The 17,301-nt window shown below is 45.4% G+C and overlaps 1 protein-coding gene across 3 annotated transcripts in view; it reads right to left on the bottom strand.

Annotated features, from left to right (window-relative positions):
- CFAP221 (cilia and flagella associated protein 221) overlaps nucleotides 1-17,301 on the bottom strand; it is a 661,487-nt gene that overhangs the window by 486,854 nt on the left and 157,332 nt on the right. For all 3 annotated transcript variants that reach the window (XM_078682395.1, XM_078682396.1, XM_078682398.1), the window contains exon 6: nucleotides 8,591-8,691. In XM_078682395.1, coding sequence (XP_078538521.1) covers nucleotides 8,591-8,691 — 101 coding nt within the window. The remainder of the gene's footprint in view (nucleotides 1-8,590; nucleotides 8,692-17,301) is intronic.

Raw genomic sequence — 17,301 nt, 5'->3', positions numbered from 1 at the left:
GACCTGAGAGGTCGGGCAAAGGAGCGCATTGCGGAGAGGCTTGGGGAGCAAGTTGCCACCGGCGGAGGGGATCCAATTGCCACACCCAACACTCCATTGGAGAACCGTGTCGAGGACACCCTCACACCAGAAGCCTGCGTCGGTGTAACTCAGTTGGACTCGTCCCGACCCAGCAAACAATCACAAGGTAAGTGCCATGCGACTGCGACCCCCTCCCCTAACAATGCCCATGACTCCTGTGCTAGCAATATGACATCCCCAGTAATGCAGGCCATGCACACCTGAAATGGCCCAATGCATTGTGGTAGTTGTAGTGTAATCATAATTCCCCAGATATCCCAACACAGCCAGACCTGTCAAATCAAAGTCATTCCAAAAGCCAGTCAGGGAAAGCAAGCCTGCATGCATGTAGCAACATCTCATGTGCAAGATACATATCAATAATCATGCACCCTTTCACATCACAGGTGCTGCGGACCAACCCAGCACTGACAGCGAGGCCCTGCATATCGAGGAGTTACCGGAGGACACTGAGGGTGAGGGCCAATCTGACCAACAACCAGGTCCATCCCAGCCACCTGCAGTGATTCCACCACCACCACCACCCCGTGTGGACAGGGCCTCCCCTGCAGCCACAGGTGTCCAGCCACCGCCCCAACAGACACCCACGGCAGTTGTACAGGCCACACCACCAGCGGCTAGGAGGCAGACGAGTCGCACCGCCGGAGCAAGATCCCAGTCCAGCGGACTGAGGCGCCAGCAGCGTCTAGCCTCAACAAGCACGGGCAGGGCACTCCATCTACCTAATCCTGGCCTGGCCATTGAACGCCGCATGCTGGCGGTACACCAAACCCAGGCGCGTCACCTGGCAGTGATAACTCTTCAGCTGCAGAAGACTGCCAACAATGTCGGACAGATGACCGCAGCTGTCCGTGGAAATAGTCAGCTGCTGGTAGCCCAGCAGGACATGACCCGCCGCCGCCACGGCCAACTACTGGCCCGCCTGTCGGCCTACACCAGGTCAAACCACGTAGTAGGCAATGCTACCTCACAACTATCCCCCCCAGATCACTTGCCATGCAGGGGCAAATGGTACAGTGTTGCCTGGATGTGGCTAGGTCACTGGAACAGCTGACAGCAGCAGTGCTCAGCATGCAGCCCACTGCCCATGGTGAACCAGGGAGGGTGACGATGTCAGCGAGGTTGCGTCCACCAACAGCAGCATGTCCTTGCCGGCGGTGCCCGAACGCTGCCGCAGCAGCAGGCCCACAGCAGGATCATGGGCCAACACCGTCCCTCAAGACCCTGAGAGACGACTCGGTGTGTCTGTACGTAGGCGCTAGTGACATTCTGAACACTGTGTGTAGGGCCATGCTGGACTCCTAAGCAAGCCCTCTACCCCTGCATAGGGAGGTATGAAGCAATACTGTCCTCATGTGACACCAAGGAAATCAAAGGCCACATTATTGTGCATTAACAATCAAAATTTATGGTCTCACTTAACTCCAACTCATGTCATTATTACATTTGTCATGCATGAGTGCAGTGTTGTGTGAGGGGAATGGGTGCACTAGAAACAGTTAATAGGGATGTGGTTGCAGCGCCTGTGTCCTTCAGCAGGATTTTCCCCGCGTGCATGACGCACATGTGGAGGTGGGCGGTTGTCCCCTTCCGACTCACTGCCAGATATCTCCACTGGTATCCTGCGCTTGGTAGCAATGTTGTGGAGTATTGCACACACGGCCACGATGCGGCAGCAGACCTCAGGCGTGTATTTGATGGCCCCACCAGTCTTGTGAAGTATGCGGAAATGGCTCTTCAAAAGTGCAAATGTCCTCTCAATGCAATTTCTTGTGCGTATGTGTGCAGCATTGTAACGCCATTGCTGTGGTGAGGCAGGGTTGAGGTATGGGGTGAGGAGGTACTCACGGAGACCGTAGGCGCTGTCACCTGAAGGAAAGGAGCATAGGGTGAGTGCCTGATCTGCGCAGATACATGATCACAGTGTACTATTTTGGGGCATGTGTACTTACCTAGTAGGTGTCCTTCGCCAAAATCTCCCCTGGCCAGTCGTGTGTGCATGCCGCTGTGCCGGAATATGAAGGAGTCATGTGTGCTCCCCGGATATTGTGCCACTATGTCCGCGATGATTATCTTGGCGTTGCACACCATCTGGATATTGAGGGAGTGGTATGACTTGCGGTTGCGGTACATGTATTCCGTTTGTGCTGGTGGGCAGATGTGGATGTGGGTACAGTCGATGCATCCTATTACATGTGGGAATTGCGCGATGTTGAAGAACTGAAGCTTGGTGTCATTCAAGTCCTGTTGGGTGGTCGGGAATGAGATGTAGTGGTGTAGCCGGCTCAGCATTGCCTCCAGGAAACTCTTTAGGCAGTGGGACATGGTGGGCTGGGATATCCCCCCTGCAACAGCGACTATCCCCTGGAAGCTTCCGGAGGCCAGTAGGTGCAGGCTGCACAAGACCTGGACATGGGTGGGCACGGCATTGGTCCTCTTTGTTGTGTGCTGCGTCAGGGGGTCTAGGTCCCGGATCAGCTTGATGATCATTGCCCCATTCAGGCGGTACTTAGAGTAAATTTGCTCATCAGTTTGGCCCAGAAGGGTGACCCGCTGGCGGAATATTCGCTCCTGGATCCTGCGTCTGTTCCCTGCTGCTCGCTGTAGCCTTCGCCTCCTGACCACCATGTAGAGTCCTGGCATTGTGAGAGTCCTCATGCTCCAGCTGGGTATCCTTAAGTGTGTTTGGTCAGGCCTGCACCTGTTGGTAATTGTTAAAGTTTTTTTTTTCTTTTCCTTAATGGTTACCACCTGGTTTGGGTTCTCCTTAAATTGCGCGTGGCTAATAGCGATTTTCGGGTTTTTCGCAATTTGCGATTTTTCTTGAATAGCGATTATTTTGCGATTTCGCAACTCAATTCGCAGAATCCATGGTTTCTCGCTATTTCCGATTCGCTAATGACCTTCTTCCTGGATTCTGCGAATTACTTTGCGAAATCGCAATTTTTATTTCACGAAATCGCAATTTGTGAGTTTTCACTGTCATGAATTGCTTTTCTTCAATTTGCAATCGCAATTGCTGATTCTCAGCGATTGCGATCGCAATTTGGCTTCATGAATCTGGCTGTATATCAACAAAGAAGTGGTGCTGTTTAGGGGCATAATTCAGTGCTTAATTTGTGCAGGGGGTAGCCCCTGGAATTTATTTTTATAGCACCATCGCTTATTTGACTTCATTGGTCTTTGACCCAGATCAAGAAAGAGAAATGCAGAAAAAAAAGAAAAAATGGAGAAGGAAGAGAAAGATAGTAAAATGGTGACAAAGGAAGAAAACAGAGAACAAAAAGAACATGCAAGAGTGAGATTAAGAGACAGAAAGTGTAGGGGGGTGGAAGAAAGCAGTATGAGATGGCCTCAAGACTAGGCAGTCTTGGTAAACTGGGCCCCCTGCATTCTATATATAACTATTGAAAAAAACAAAGCTTAAAATGACGTTATAGTTAGGTTAAAATGTAGTTACAACGTTACATTTCAAATAAAAAAAAACAGTTATAGATACCTCAAGGAACTATAAAACGTGCCCCCACCAAACACAAGTCGTCATCAATGAAGTAATTTCCGATGTCATTAGCAATGTTATCAGTGATGTGATAGACCATACCCTGAATGATGTAATATGCCAGACCGTAAGCAGTGCATGGCAAGGCTGGGAGTTATAGTTCCTTGAGTTATCTAAAATTGGTGAATTGTTGTGGTTTTCAGAGTTTAAAATGTAACGTTTTAACTGACAGTTTCAGCTAACTATATTTCACTTTAACCTTCATTTTTGTTCAGTGAATTTCTAGTTTTTAACGTAAAGTAATATTTATTACCAAAAGTAAGAAGGCCTCCCCCGCACACAGCCTTTGGTTGTGTGGTGTGTAGGGGCAGCCAAGCCCTCCACCCAGCCCCCAGCAGGTGGCCAATTAGTGTCATGGAACTGTCCATGGGTGGCAAACCCACCACGGTCGTAAAACAGCCTACGCAAACCCATTACATTTTTCTCTCTTTATTTTTTGTCCCACACTAATCTTGGGGAAATTTTGCTGCACAACCAAAAAGTTCTTTACTGAGTGCCGCTAGTCTGTGGGCATATGTAAACTTATTTTTTACTTTACCCCTAGGGTTGGGGGGGTCCCTCAGGCACCCCTCCACACTGGCCAAGGGGTCAGGGTACCCCTACAATGCCTCCTTATATGTTGTTTTGTTATTGTCAGGACATGAGGACTGAGTTCCGGAGTTATACAATGGTGGCCTCAATATTTCTCTTTATATTGCAGCCGCCAATTACGGCCCTCGGTCCTGCTGGACTGGCTTCGGTTCTGTGAAATCAGCTAATCAGTATGCTTCATTTGTCTTTTAGTACCTCAGTACTCCCACAGTTCTCCGTCTGTAGTACTGTGCAGCTAGTTATCAATACATTTTGAAGCCTAATTCCTCTAAAAGGGCTGACCGAAATTACACCAAATCACCAAAAGTACACTTTCTGGGTAAAGATCTAGCTGTCTGAAAATGTTGGTGTAATTCTGTTCAGCCATTTTGGCTGTAGGGTTTTCATTAGTTCCTATGGGACACTGTCTGGGGGAAAAGTGTTTTGCCCCCCCCCCCCGCCTTTTTCTTGGCCCCTACTTGATGGATCACCCCAACACTTCCCAGAAAGGAGCTGAGATGGATGAATTTTTTTGTGAAATGTTTTGTGAAGTTTCATAAAACAGCTTATAATTCATACTGACGTGTGGGGAGGGGCTATAGAAATTTATGTTTTGGGAAATGCAGAATACTGTCTCCCTCTCTAGAATACTCTTCACAATGGGTATCCTACCACCCTAATATAATAATGTATTTGTATCCTAGTCCTCCGGCCGGAAAGTATAGTCAGTATTTTTCTTGTGGACTCTCGCACAACCAATTGGTGTTATGCTTCATCATCAGGTCGCATCCATGTCCCTAAAACCAGTGTTGGCTCAACCATGTTCCATGGAGCATTTTGGAAAATATTTTAATCCTAATAGTGAATATTAATAGTGAAAATACCTAGTGGTCCCCGTGTTTTCCCTTTATTTTGGGTGCCACTGGAACGATTAAAATAGAATGAGTTACTTGAGTGAATTAAGGGGAGGGGTACTACCCCTATACCCTCATACTAAATCGGCATTAATCAGCCCTTCTTCTTGGCCCACACAGAGCCCTGGGCTTTCTTCAGAACTGATTGTTAATCTCTGTTTCCTATTATGTGCAAATGTCATTGTTTTGTCAAAATGTTTGGCCTATCACATCCCAATTGTCACAACACAAGACATGGTATAAACATTAACAGGTAAGGATGGCCTACTTTCTTGTGGCCCAAATGGAGAGGCGTTTATTGGCACCATCCTAGGTGTATACTAACACTGTATACAGGCTGGTGGGACATGTCTCTGTAGTCCCACTCACTCCAAGAGTTGCATATCTCTGGTAGCCTACATTGCCACCAAACACCTACGTCACGAAACAGATGTATCGCATATATTTTTTACATATTAAGCATTCCGGGTATAATACTAGCCCAACATACTTTTACATGTAACATAGTAATTGTCTCATTGCGGTTTCATGAAAGTAATACTTGAATCGCAATATGAACTGAATTATGTGCATTGAATAGTTGTTAATTAGGGTTAATCTCAAAACGTAACATGCAGTGGCAAAGCTAATTGGTCTGGCGTTCACCATCAGACTTTTGCTTCCTCTACATTTTTATCTTGATTTTTACAAAACTTTATTGGTATGAAAGCTAATGGGACCTCCTCAATGTAAAAAAAAAAGAAAAAAAAATGAGTACAAACATTGGCTATAAGCAACAATATTTTTGGGTCTAAAAAAGAACTAATTGCCAGGGAGAATCTCCCTGGCACTTAATGGAACTACTTTGTGTATAGATGTGTTCCTTGTGTAAGGGTTTAATATCGTCACTCATTGTGAAGTTAGCCAATGGATTAAGTGGGCTGAACCACTGCCTCATACTGTTTATGCTGTAGTGGGTGGAAGAAAAATGAAACAAATGAATGGAGAAGGGTGGCCTAAAGCCCCTAGAATGATGTATATTATACATATATACATACAAGTTGAGAAAAACAAAAAGAACTTGGCTAGCGCCAGACCCAAAAGTGGGCAGAACTTACAACTCGCCATCTAATTCTTCACCTATGCATTAGTGTATTGGTACGTGCTTTGTATCAGCAATCAACTTTCGAATCGTAATTCTTTATGCAATACAGATTGGTTTGGCCAGAGATGTCAATTAGACACATCACACTCAGTACTAGTGTAAGTTTAACTTAAATTGAAAAATGTGATGTGTGCCTGGTGCGCGCAGTGCAAGAGTGTAGACCCGGCCCTGTCAAGAAAGTGCTGGTGCTAAGCACCGGCACAAATTAAGCCCTGCGAATTGAATCACAGTTACCACGAATTGATTCAATTAGGGAGAGGTGTGGCCTAACGGCTAGAGTGGTTGACCTCGAAGCTGGGGAACCGGGCTCGATTCTCAGCAATGATGCTCAACATCCTGTGATTCTGGGCAAATCACTTAATCTCCCTGTGCCTAACAAGAATGAATGTGTCCCTGTATAACTCAACTGGTGCTCATGTAAAGCGCTCTGATACCCGATACCTCCCGGTCAAGTTTGTGCTATATTAAACTCTGGAAAAAAAAGGAAACCTTTAAAGCATCCTAGATTTGGGGTGTTTATCTGCTGCTCTTGTCTGGACTCCAAAGTTTACACTGCACGGAATGCAGGATTGCCTTTTGCTTGTGTAGCACCCTTCACCGCAGGGCATTTTCTATGACCATATTCAAGGTGGTTTAACCCTTTGTGTGCTCGTGACGGAACCGTTCCGTCACGAGCCTCGGGTGGGCTGTGCTGGTGACGGAACGGTTCCGTCACGGCCCGCTCGCCGCGCCTGCGTGGCACGAATTCCGCGCCTGCGCTGACGTTCTAAAGAGCGGGCGGGGCCGTGACGGAACCGTTCGTCACAAGCACAGCTCACCCGAGGGCCGTGACGGAGCGGTTCCGTCATGAGTACGGGAGCGCCGCGTGGTCCTGCCTCCCCCTTAGCGCTGCGGCGGAATAGCCGCCGCAGCTAAGAGTTAAACTGCATTATAAAGATCACCCAAAGATGGCAGCTGTTTGCATGCATGAAAGCATCTAACTTCACTCTTTCCTCTATAGAACATACATAAGTGCTGCAGCATGCTAGCTATGATTTGGTTTAAGCACTCTCCGTTATGTGCACTTAATATCAAAACTTGTATAGACCACTCTTCAGTGAAACACTTTATATTCATCCATGTTCTCCCATTTAATCCATAAGCGCATTTTCCACTCCTTTTGTATTAAATGTATGCATAGCTACGGCCACATCCCACAAAAAGAGTATAAGTCTGGCCCTAATGCACAACCTCTACATAGTGCATATGCAAGCAACAAAGGAGCAGGTAGCACGCTCCCCCAGAGTGGCAAGCAGCCTACCTGCAAATAGATTTCGCTGCTTTATCAGCTGTATGAGGCTTTATATTATTTAGATTTATGAGGCAACCTGGTCATTTTGAATCAGGGGTCTCCAACCTTTTCTGTATTAAGTGCTACTTATGCTCAATGAAAATCACCCTGAGCCATAAATATCATTAGTTTTGTAATAATGACCACATTGTATAAGATTAAATTAGTGGCCCTCTATTATAAATTACTGGAGGTCGTAACCTCAGGGAAGGGATGCCAGAAATGATCACTCCAGTGCATCAGGCAGGCTTGGCACATGCAGTGTAAAAAACACTTTGTCAAATTGGAATTCCTTTATATGGGTAATACATAGCAGACATAGCTATAACTCCTGGCACCAAAGTCCAGGTAATAATATTAGTAATACGTTTTACCCAGTGCCACATGATTCATAACATAAATATCAGCTTTAAATTTATTTTGGAAATTTAACCATTTTTCTCCCATCTCGCTTATGAGGTCTGAAAAAACCACACATTTTTGTCTCAGATGCCCACTTTTTAAATTTTGTTTACATCTATTAATTCAGCCAAGCAAAAGCCTCAAATTTCGTAAACTGAACTGCACACAGGAGAGCTACTTACAGGTAGGCTTGAGAGCTACCACTAGCACACGAGCTGCTCATTGGAGAAGCCTGTTTTAAATGCTGCAAAGAGTTTTTTGCAGGTTTGTGTGGATCTTGTCTCTCAGAGTTCCCATGCACAAAATGGAGTCCCAAAAAGGTATAGAAGTAAGATGTCCACAATTGAGAAGTCTGTCAAACACAAGAAAAGCACCCTGGAAATTGGGGATCCTCTAGCCCCAGAGTCACAATATAACAGTCAGACATCTCGGTACTAACATGCGTCAATTTATGAGTTTATCTTTTCTGCATATCATATTCGACAGCCTCTGAGGTACAAGCACCATCAGCTTCTCCTGCTTTCCCAGTGCTTAGATATTTGAATCATAATTTTAACAAAACATAGTTGCCACGGGCTTCCATTACTGACCTTTGTCCAAGTTGAATATCAGATAAATTTATGTGTGATGGAAAGTCCACAACATTCATAGCTGGGTAGGCGTGCATCGGGACAATTAACGTGTCATCTCCCTGGGAACAAGAATATTTGGAAAACATTCAGGTTAATTAAACAATGTGAGTCGAATTTTCTGCAATATAAGAATGGTCTCTTAGATGCTGCACTACGAGTTTCTGCTCCATGCATTTTAATGCACATTAAACAGTGGATTCCTCTCAGTGCTAGACACTGAAAACAGAATTTTATAAGAATGGTTTGTATAGTTGTCTTTTACATTTTGCACAATATTCCCATGCGTTGATTAAAATTTTGCATTTTAATCTCGTCGAGTGCATGCCAAGCGATTTTTTAAATTTAAATTGTGTTTATTAATGTATTGCCTTACATAGCGCACACTCGAACCTGCTGAGTGGCAAGGTGGTGTAGATGCAAATTTAAAAGACAGACTCAACCATATAACGACCGTGGTAGCATAAACATTTCCACTAAACGGATACGGTTTTTAAAGCACTTTACAACAGTTGTGACTTTGATAAGAGCATGACACAGACAGATATTTGTTGTAAGGTTTACCATGGATAATCAGGAGTAGTAAACAGTACAGACACAACTGATGCAAACTCAATAAATAGAAGAGGGGGTGGCGCACAAATGATTGTATGGAACCCTAGAACTTTTCTCTAGCATTTGTCATAAATTATCAGGCTTAGTAAAAGGTCAAACAAGCATTGAAGTATTGAACCCCCCCAGTCTTCCAGTGTATCCATGTTACATGTTTACCCCACCACATCTGTTAACGCAATTTACAAGGTATGCCTGCTCTTGAAAGGGCCCGTCATTTAACATCCGAGAGGAGGATTTTAACATTGTAGTAGTAATGAGTGAGAATGAGACAGATCAGGAAATGTTGCCCCCAAGCCAGGAACAGTTGTCCGGTAACCCCTGCAGGTCAGGAACTTTATTGTGGACATTGCACTTTGACTTTCTTTGGCAGACTTGACATTTTTTAGGATTTTTAGGCTACATTTTATGAAATTAATATTTTGGACACTGTTTTCTACATCTAGTGATCTACGTTTTTCTCCTTTTTACATAGATAAATATACAATAAAAACAAGAATCATAGTTTAATAATACTTGTTATTAATACAATTTCTGGCATGATAATGAAATGTATAATTAGATGGATAATGCTTAACATTTACTTCTCAAAGACATACATCTCCAACACTTTGAATAAAAAATTATTATTGCTTTACATACTTTAGTAAGCACTGAAGTAAGACCAGAAACTATTTCAAGCAATATGTGATTTTTTAATAACATAAATTAATATTCCTTGGTTCAAATTATTGATTTTCAGCCAAAACGTTTTTCACCTTATCATGGTACACAGGCGTAGGGCTTTTTCAAGGCTGCAGGTAAAAAAAAAAGAATAGAAAAAGAGAGAGCGAGAGAGAGACAGAAAATAAAAAAATAAAAAGGAAAAACATAGTAAAAACAAACCAGTAAATTTTTGTTGAGAGAAAGTACACTGTGGTTCACGGCATATGTGAAGAAAAGCATTCTAAATGATATCAGCACTTTACACATGAAGTTTTTGAGGCAAGGAGTGTGTAGGTGAAAACAGTGGTAAGTGGATCAAAATAAAAAGATTGCAGGGATATATTTGTCTGTAATTGGGCGGCTCGGGCATAGGCTAAATACTTTTGTGAATTCAGCATTGGATCGTTAAATAATTAGAATACAAAATAAATATACGTTGTACCTCTACAGATTTGTTAAGAACTACTATTGGCAAATAAACAATGTATTCAACCCAGCTCTGAAACTGTTCTAGGGTTAGTGTAGACTAGAGGCTAACACCCACCACTGACCCATCCTGCTTCTTGGAAGAAAGGAGGTCAGGGAAAGGTTCACTCTACTCTTCTACTCCATCGTATGTGACCAGAAGCATGGTTATTCCGACCTCTCAAAGTAGGGTTTGAAGCAACAGGACGTCCCACTTCTGCCTCATGGGATCTGACAGATCTATTATCATGCCTTTTAAGGTCCTGTTGAACCGCTCAACAAGCCCATTAGTTTGAGAGTGGTAAAGAGTGAAAATCTTGCAGGTTACCCCACACTCCATCATGGCCTTCATGTACCCTGACAAGAAGTTGGTACCCCGGTCCAACACCACCTCCTTAGGGAATGCCACATGGGTACAGTTCCTCAGAAGTGCCCTGGCCACTGCAGGCACAGTCACTGTTAGGATAGGATATAGTTTTATTGAGCACTCGAATGCCAAGGCATCTTGGATCTTTGAAGTGATATAGGGAAATCACTGCGGCTGTAACGGATTTTTAAAGAGGTGGAAACAGCCATGTTTTTAGCTCTTTCCTAAAGAGAAGCCTATTAGACATCAATCTCATGAAGATAGGCAGCTGATTCCACAATTTGGCTGCACAATGTGACAGGCTCCTGCCTCCACAATTGGTTTTACGAATTTTAGAAATACAGATGAAACCTGCGCCAGTGGATTAAAGGTTTCTGGTGGGGATATACCTCCGCCAAATAGTGCCTTATGGACCAAACATAGGGCTTTGAACTCCGCCCTTTGCTGGATCGGGAGCCAATGTAATGACCTAATAGCAGCAGAGGTGGAGTGCCCTCTAGGGGTGTTTAACAATAGCCAAGCAGCACCATTTTGTATTGATTGTAATTTTAACCTCTGGGCTTTGTCAATGCCTATAAAAAGCGCATTGCAATAGTCTAGCCGCAAGAGGATAAGGGCAACTACTACTGATTTCTTCAGATCTTGGGGGATGAAAGGAAATATCTTCCTGAGAAGTTTCAGTACAAAGAAGCAGGAAGAAGTTGTACTATAAATCTGGCCCGCAAAGTTAAGCTGGTCATCAAAAATAACCCCAAAGTTCTTAACTTTGTTGGATGGAACAGGACATTGACCTGCCTCTGTCGGCCACCTTGTTGAATTCCTTAGGGATGGACCATTGCCAAACTCCATCACCTCGGTTTTATCGGTATTAATCTTATGATAGTTACGACTCATCCATCTCATGATATGAATCAAACAGGCATGGAAATTGACGGCAGTGGCCTCAGACTGTTTGGATACAGTGATGGCAATCTGGGAATTGTCTGTATAAGAAACCAGCGAAAAACCATACTCTCTGATAAGTGCGTCAAGTGGAGCGATGTTTACTTTGAACAGTGTGGGTGACAGTGCAGATCCCTGCGGCACTCCACACGGTATAGAAAAGGATTTAGATTCTCAAAGGGATGTCCACCGCGATAAACCTATTGCCAATGGCTGTATTGGGGTCCAGAGCCCCAACAGTGTTGATGCCCACCTTTTCAAAGGGGGTGCCATTGACAGGGAAAGGTTGTAGGGGAGCCTTGTGCTTCCCTCCTGACTTGCCACTGGCCTGGCAGGTAGGATAGGCCCTTCAGAATGTATCTGAGGCCCTCCTCATTTGAGGTCAATACAAATGGGTGACAAGCCTGTCAATGGTCTTATTCTGCCTCCACATGACGTGCCAGGAGTACATCATGAGCCAGCTCCAGTAGGAAGGACCTGTAGCACTGTGGGACCACCAACACATGGGTTGCACCAGGTTCAATAATATTAGGCTCATTATACAGGAGATCATTCTCCCAGTAAACAGGAGATCACAGCGGTGTCGACAGCTGCCTGAGCCTCGACCTGCTGCAGTAGACCCTCAAGAGTAGGGCATTCCCTCTGTGCCTTGCAAATCTCCTCCCTGGTGGGACCCCCTTCCTACTGCCAAGTGTCAGCTTAGGCAGGTTCCCCACGGTGACTGTAGGCTCTGGGATGTCCCCCTCAGGTTCATCCCCTAAGCAGTGGGTTTCTAGTACCCCCTACCCTTCCCATTTTTGGCAGGCACCTGGGCCATTCTTTCAGGCTCTAGGTCCTCCTCACTACCCTCTCAGGCAGACAGGGACTATGTGGTCAGGCACACCCACTCAGGCAACCCTAACATCTCCAAGTGGGACCTGAGCTCCACCTCCTTCCAGATGGCGTACTCCAGGTCATGGCCTAGCAGACAATCCACAAGCATGGATAGATTTACTGCTGCCCTCAAGGAGCGTGAGACACATCAACACTCAAAGGGAACAAGAGACCTGACAATGATGGCCCATCCAGTCACACCTAAGCTCCCATTGTGTGTTGCTGTTTAAGAGGAATACACAATGCCCAACTGCCAACTACACCCAGTCATGTGACCAGAGACAGGCTGCAGGCACCAAATGGCTAAGGCAAGACAATTCCAACTTCCTAAAGTGCATGCCAGTACTGATATCAATTATGCAGCTTTCATCATAATCACCCTATTTACTTTATGTGACCAACACATTTTGTATTTATTTTGTTATTTGCTATTATTTCACATTAGTTTGTCACAATTATTAGGACATATTCTTCATCCTGCGAAAAATCAATCTCATAACCCATAACAAGACAAAGAGACACTACAACATTTCAACATTTACATAACAATAATTGAGAATGGACCAAAACAGAAATATTAATTTGACCTATACATACATTTGAAAATCAAAATTAGATCAGGTTCTGTACTTTATCGAGTTGTTTTGTCTTTTACTTCAGAGAAAACAATGCCCTTAAGTCTGGCGTTACAACAAACTATTTTTGTAGTCCTTTCACAAGGGCAGAATCCGAACAGTGAAACAACAGGGCTCAATCTGTTTCCTCTCAGTTAAACCATATGCAAAATTATAGTATGAGCCTGCATGATAAATGTTTTCAAAGACACACTTGTTTGGAAACAATAATGTTAACACGTTTCGAAACCTAATTAGTTTCTCACAGGGTTCTCCTCATGACTCAAAACACGCATATAGCTCTTTTGTCCATGTTTAGTCTCTACTGTATGATTTTCATTGCAGCCTTCTAAGCAGAATGGCACCTCTTACACCATTTTACGAAAACCTTGTAACGGGAAAAGCTTTCTCCTAAATGGAATCCGGTCAACGCTTCTTAGCAATACGTAAATCCACAAGAACTGAGGTCAGTCTCAGGGATGGCCTAGCCTTACTGATTAAGGGCCTAACCCTTTTTAGTTCAACGAACTTCCTTAAGTGGCATTTTCAGAACTGCAATTTAAAATCCAACTTCACCGTCAGTTGGGATTTTAAATTGTGATTCCAGAGGCATGAAACAAACTGTTCCATTTGGGAAATTACACTTATGATATATATTAAGGCAATCCAATGTTATCCTAAGGGAGAGCTAGGTCTTGCAGTTGTGAAAAACACAGTTAAGAGTTTTTCACTACCAGGACATCTAAAACTTGAACAGGCATGCCCTACGTTTTAAATACATTGCACCCAGACGTCTGGGCTGCCCAGGGCTTACACTACCGATGACATATATGTATTAAAAAGGAAGGTTTGGGCTTGGCAGGCCTGAGACATGTTAAAGGGCTACATGGTGGGTGGCAAAATCAGTGTAGCAGAACCACCAGTAGCATTTAAATTACAAGCACTGAGCTCATGCAGTGCTACTTTACTAATGCTAATTGGGTATCAGCCAACCAAACATGTTTTTTAAGAAGAGAGAACAAGCACGTTAGCACTGGTTAGCAATGGAAATGTGTGCAGAGTCCTAAGGCCAGCAAAAACAAAGTCAGCAAAAGGATATGGGAAAACCACGCCAAGGATGCCAGGTTTAACCCTTTATTAATTAAATTCAAGGTATTTTAAACATATCCCTCCAAATAGTGTGACAGGTTTAAACATAATTCATTGCTACTCTTATTATATGACTGGCCAACTTTAACAACCATTACATGTGCAACTAGTATCAGGTTTCCCCATATGTTTTTATGGGACCACAGTTTGTCCCCATTTAGAATCACAGCCAGGGCCAGAAGCAGCGCTTGTCAGTGATGTTTGAAGCCGAGGAGCAGCATTGTGACCTGTAGAAATAGTAATAGTAAAAATAACACTCAAGTAATTTCCAACGGTCTCCCTTTAACATTAAAAGTCACACCAGGAAATAAGAAAAAAACCAGTTACGCCGTGGAAAGGTGCTTGGGTGCTCGTTAGGTCTAATTTTTAAATAAAATCACTTGTTTTATACTTTTGATGTAATGTTTTATTTACTCTAAAAATGATTTTCTTTGTAAAATGGGACCTGACAAGTGTTGTAGTGCAAGGATATGCTTGTATGGATCATATTTCAAGTGAGCATTCGTTTAACATACACAGTGGGTTGCTTTCAGTGGGAAAAATCATAGTTAGTTTCTGCATTAACCAAACACTCCCTGCCAGCTGCTGAAAACAATGTATCTCCTGCACTCACTAGGAGGCAAATGATACACCAAATAACCACCTTCATGAATTGAGAGATGTTTACCCCTCTAGAGCCCAGATGGATAAAGGGCCAGATGTATGTAGGAAAATGTTCGTGATTACCAAATAGCGAATTTTTGTGATTCGCTGTTTGGTAATCGCAAACACCCATGTACTAATTTGTGATTCCTAGTGGGTCGCAAATAGACCTACCTCATTAATATTCATCAGGTAGGACCTGGTTTGCTTCCCATTGGGAATCGCAAAAATCACAAGGATGGTGGCCTGCTGAGGTCAGCAAACCACCATGTCTGTGATTGCTTTTCAACGCTGCTTCTTTTTTTTTTTTTAAGCCTGTCAACCACCTTAAAGGAAAACAGGATGCATTTCGAAAGGAGAAATGTAAAGTTTTCTTTTCATTAGGTCTCGTCTGAGCCAATGCGCTTGCGCATTGCTCCGGCAAGATTATAGTAAGCGGAAAAGAAAAGTCTACCAAAACGGCTGCGGATCGCATACAGTTCATGTGATCTATGCGCGTGAACACCATCGCCAGCCACATAACACACCACCATTTGTCTGTGCCTCGGCATCAGACTTCAAAGGCTGCCACTCCCCCGCACCCCCACATGCACATCACGCACCACCATTGGTCTGTGCCTCGGCATCGGACTTCAAAGGCGCCCGCCCCCCCCCCCCCGCCACAGCAATGCCGCGAGCTTGTTTCTGGTCGAAAGTGAAAGCCTACCGTGCTTTACAGTAGCCTTGCTCCTCAAATACTGTTGCTGTGTTGCCATCTCTCTAGGGTCACTCAGCGTGAAAACACTCGACTTGCTAGCTGCAATGCTACATCCGCTATGCTTTGCCTCTAGACACGTTGATCCCTCGCAGACTGTGCTGACTCTGCCCCTCCTGATTCTGAAACCACGCAGTCTCTTCTCTCTATCTTATGATGTCTGCCCTGCCACCATTTACTTTGGACCCTCACCCTCACACCCCCTCACCCTCACACCTCCTCACCCTCACACCCCCTCACCCTCACACACCCTCACACAACCTCACCCTCACACACCCTCACCCCGTCACCCTCACCCCCGTCACCCTCACCCTCACACCCCCTCACCCACACACACCCTCACCCTCACCCTCACACCCTCACTCACCCTCACAACCTCTCACCCCTCACCCCTCACCCTCACAACCCTCTCACCCTCACAACCATCTCACCCTCACAACCATCTCACCCTCACTCACCCTCTCACCCTCACGCACTACATCACTCAGGAACACCACCACATCACTCAGGGACACCACCACATCACTCAGGGACACCACCACATCACTCAGGGGCACCACCACATCACTCAGGGGCACCACTCAGGGGCACCACTCAGGGGCACCACCACATCACTCGGGGACACCACCACATCACTCGGGAGACACCACCACATCACTTGGGGACACCACCACATCACTCGGGGACACCACCATATCACTCTGGGACACCACCACATCACTCTGGGGCACCACTCAGGGACACCACCACATCACTCAGGGACACCACCACATCACTCGGGGATACCACCACATCACTCAGGGACACCACCATATCACTCAGGGACACCACTCAGGGACACCACCACATCACTCAGGGACACCACCACATCACTCAGGGACACCTCCACATCACTCAGGGACACCACCACATCACTCGGGAACACCACCACATCACTCGGGGACACCACCACAACACTCGGGGACACCACCACAACACTCGGGGACACCACCACATCACTCGGGGACACCACCACATCACTCAGGAACACCACCACATCACTCAGTGGAGTGGTGTGGTCACTGGTTAGAGGCAGCAGACCCGGAAGCAGAGAACGGCCCGGGACCAGGGTTCAATTCCCGATGCGGCAGAGTCGTGGACCTAGGGTCAGCGGACTCGACAATTCTCGCCTCGGTGCCTACTCTAACCAGGGATCACACTCGGCAACTCTGGGCATTAAGCTTGCCTCATCTCTACAACGGCCCCCCACAGACGCCGGGGATGCCTGGTTTCACCTTGGAGATACCCAGAAGGGACCATCTCACAGGGAAGGCCAGGACGGGTTCCCCAGCGGTCTTCAGCGCAGGGATGCTCACGGGCAGCTGTGCGCTTTACAAGTCCAACACACAACACAACAGACTCAGGGGCACCACCAAATCACTCAGGGGCACCACCACATCACTCAGGGACACCACCACATTACTCGGGAACACCACCACATTACTCGGGAACACCACCACATCACTCGGGAACACCACCACATCACCACATCACTCAGGGGCACCACCAC

The sequence above is a fragment of the Lissotriton helveticus genome, chromosome 3_1, assembly GCF_964261635.1.
Source record: "Lissotriton helveticus chromosome 3_1, aLisHel1.1, whole genome shotgun sequence".
NCBI classification, from domain to species: domain Eukaryota; kingdom Metazoa; phylum Chordata; class Amphibia; order Caudata; family Salamandridae; genus Lissotriton; species Lissotriton helveticus.
The sequence above is the reverse complement of the archived record's forward strand: the minus strand, read 5'-3'. Positions and strand labels throughout refer to the sequence as shown.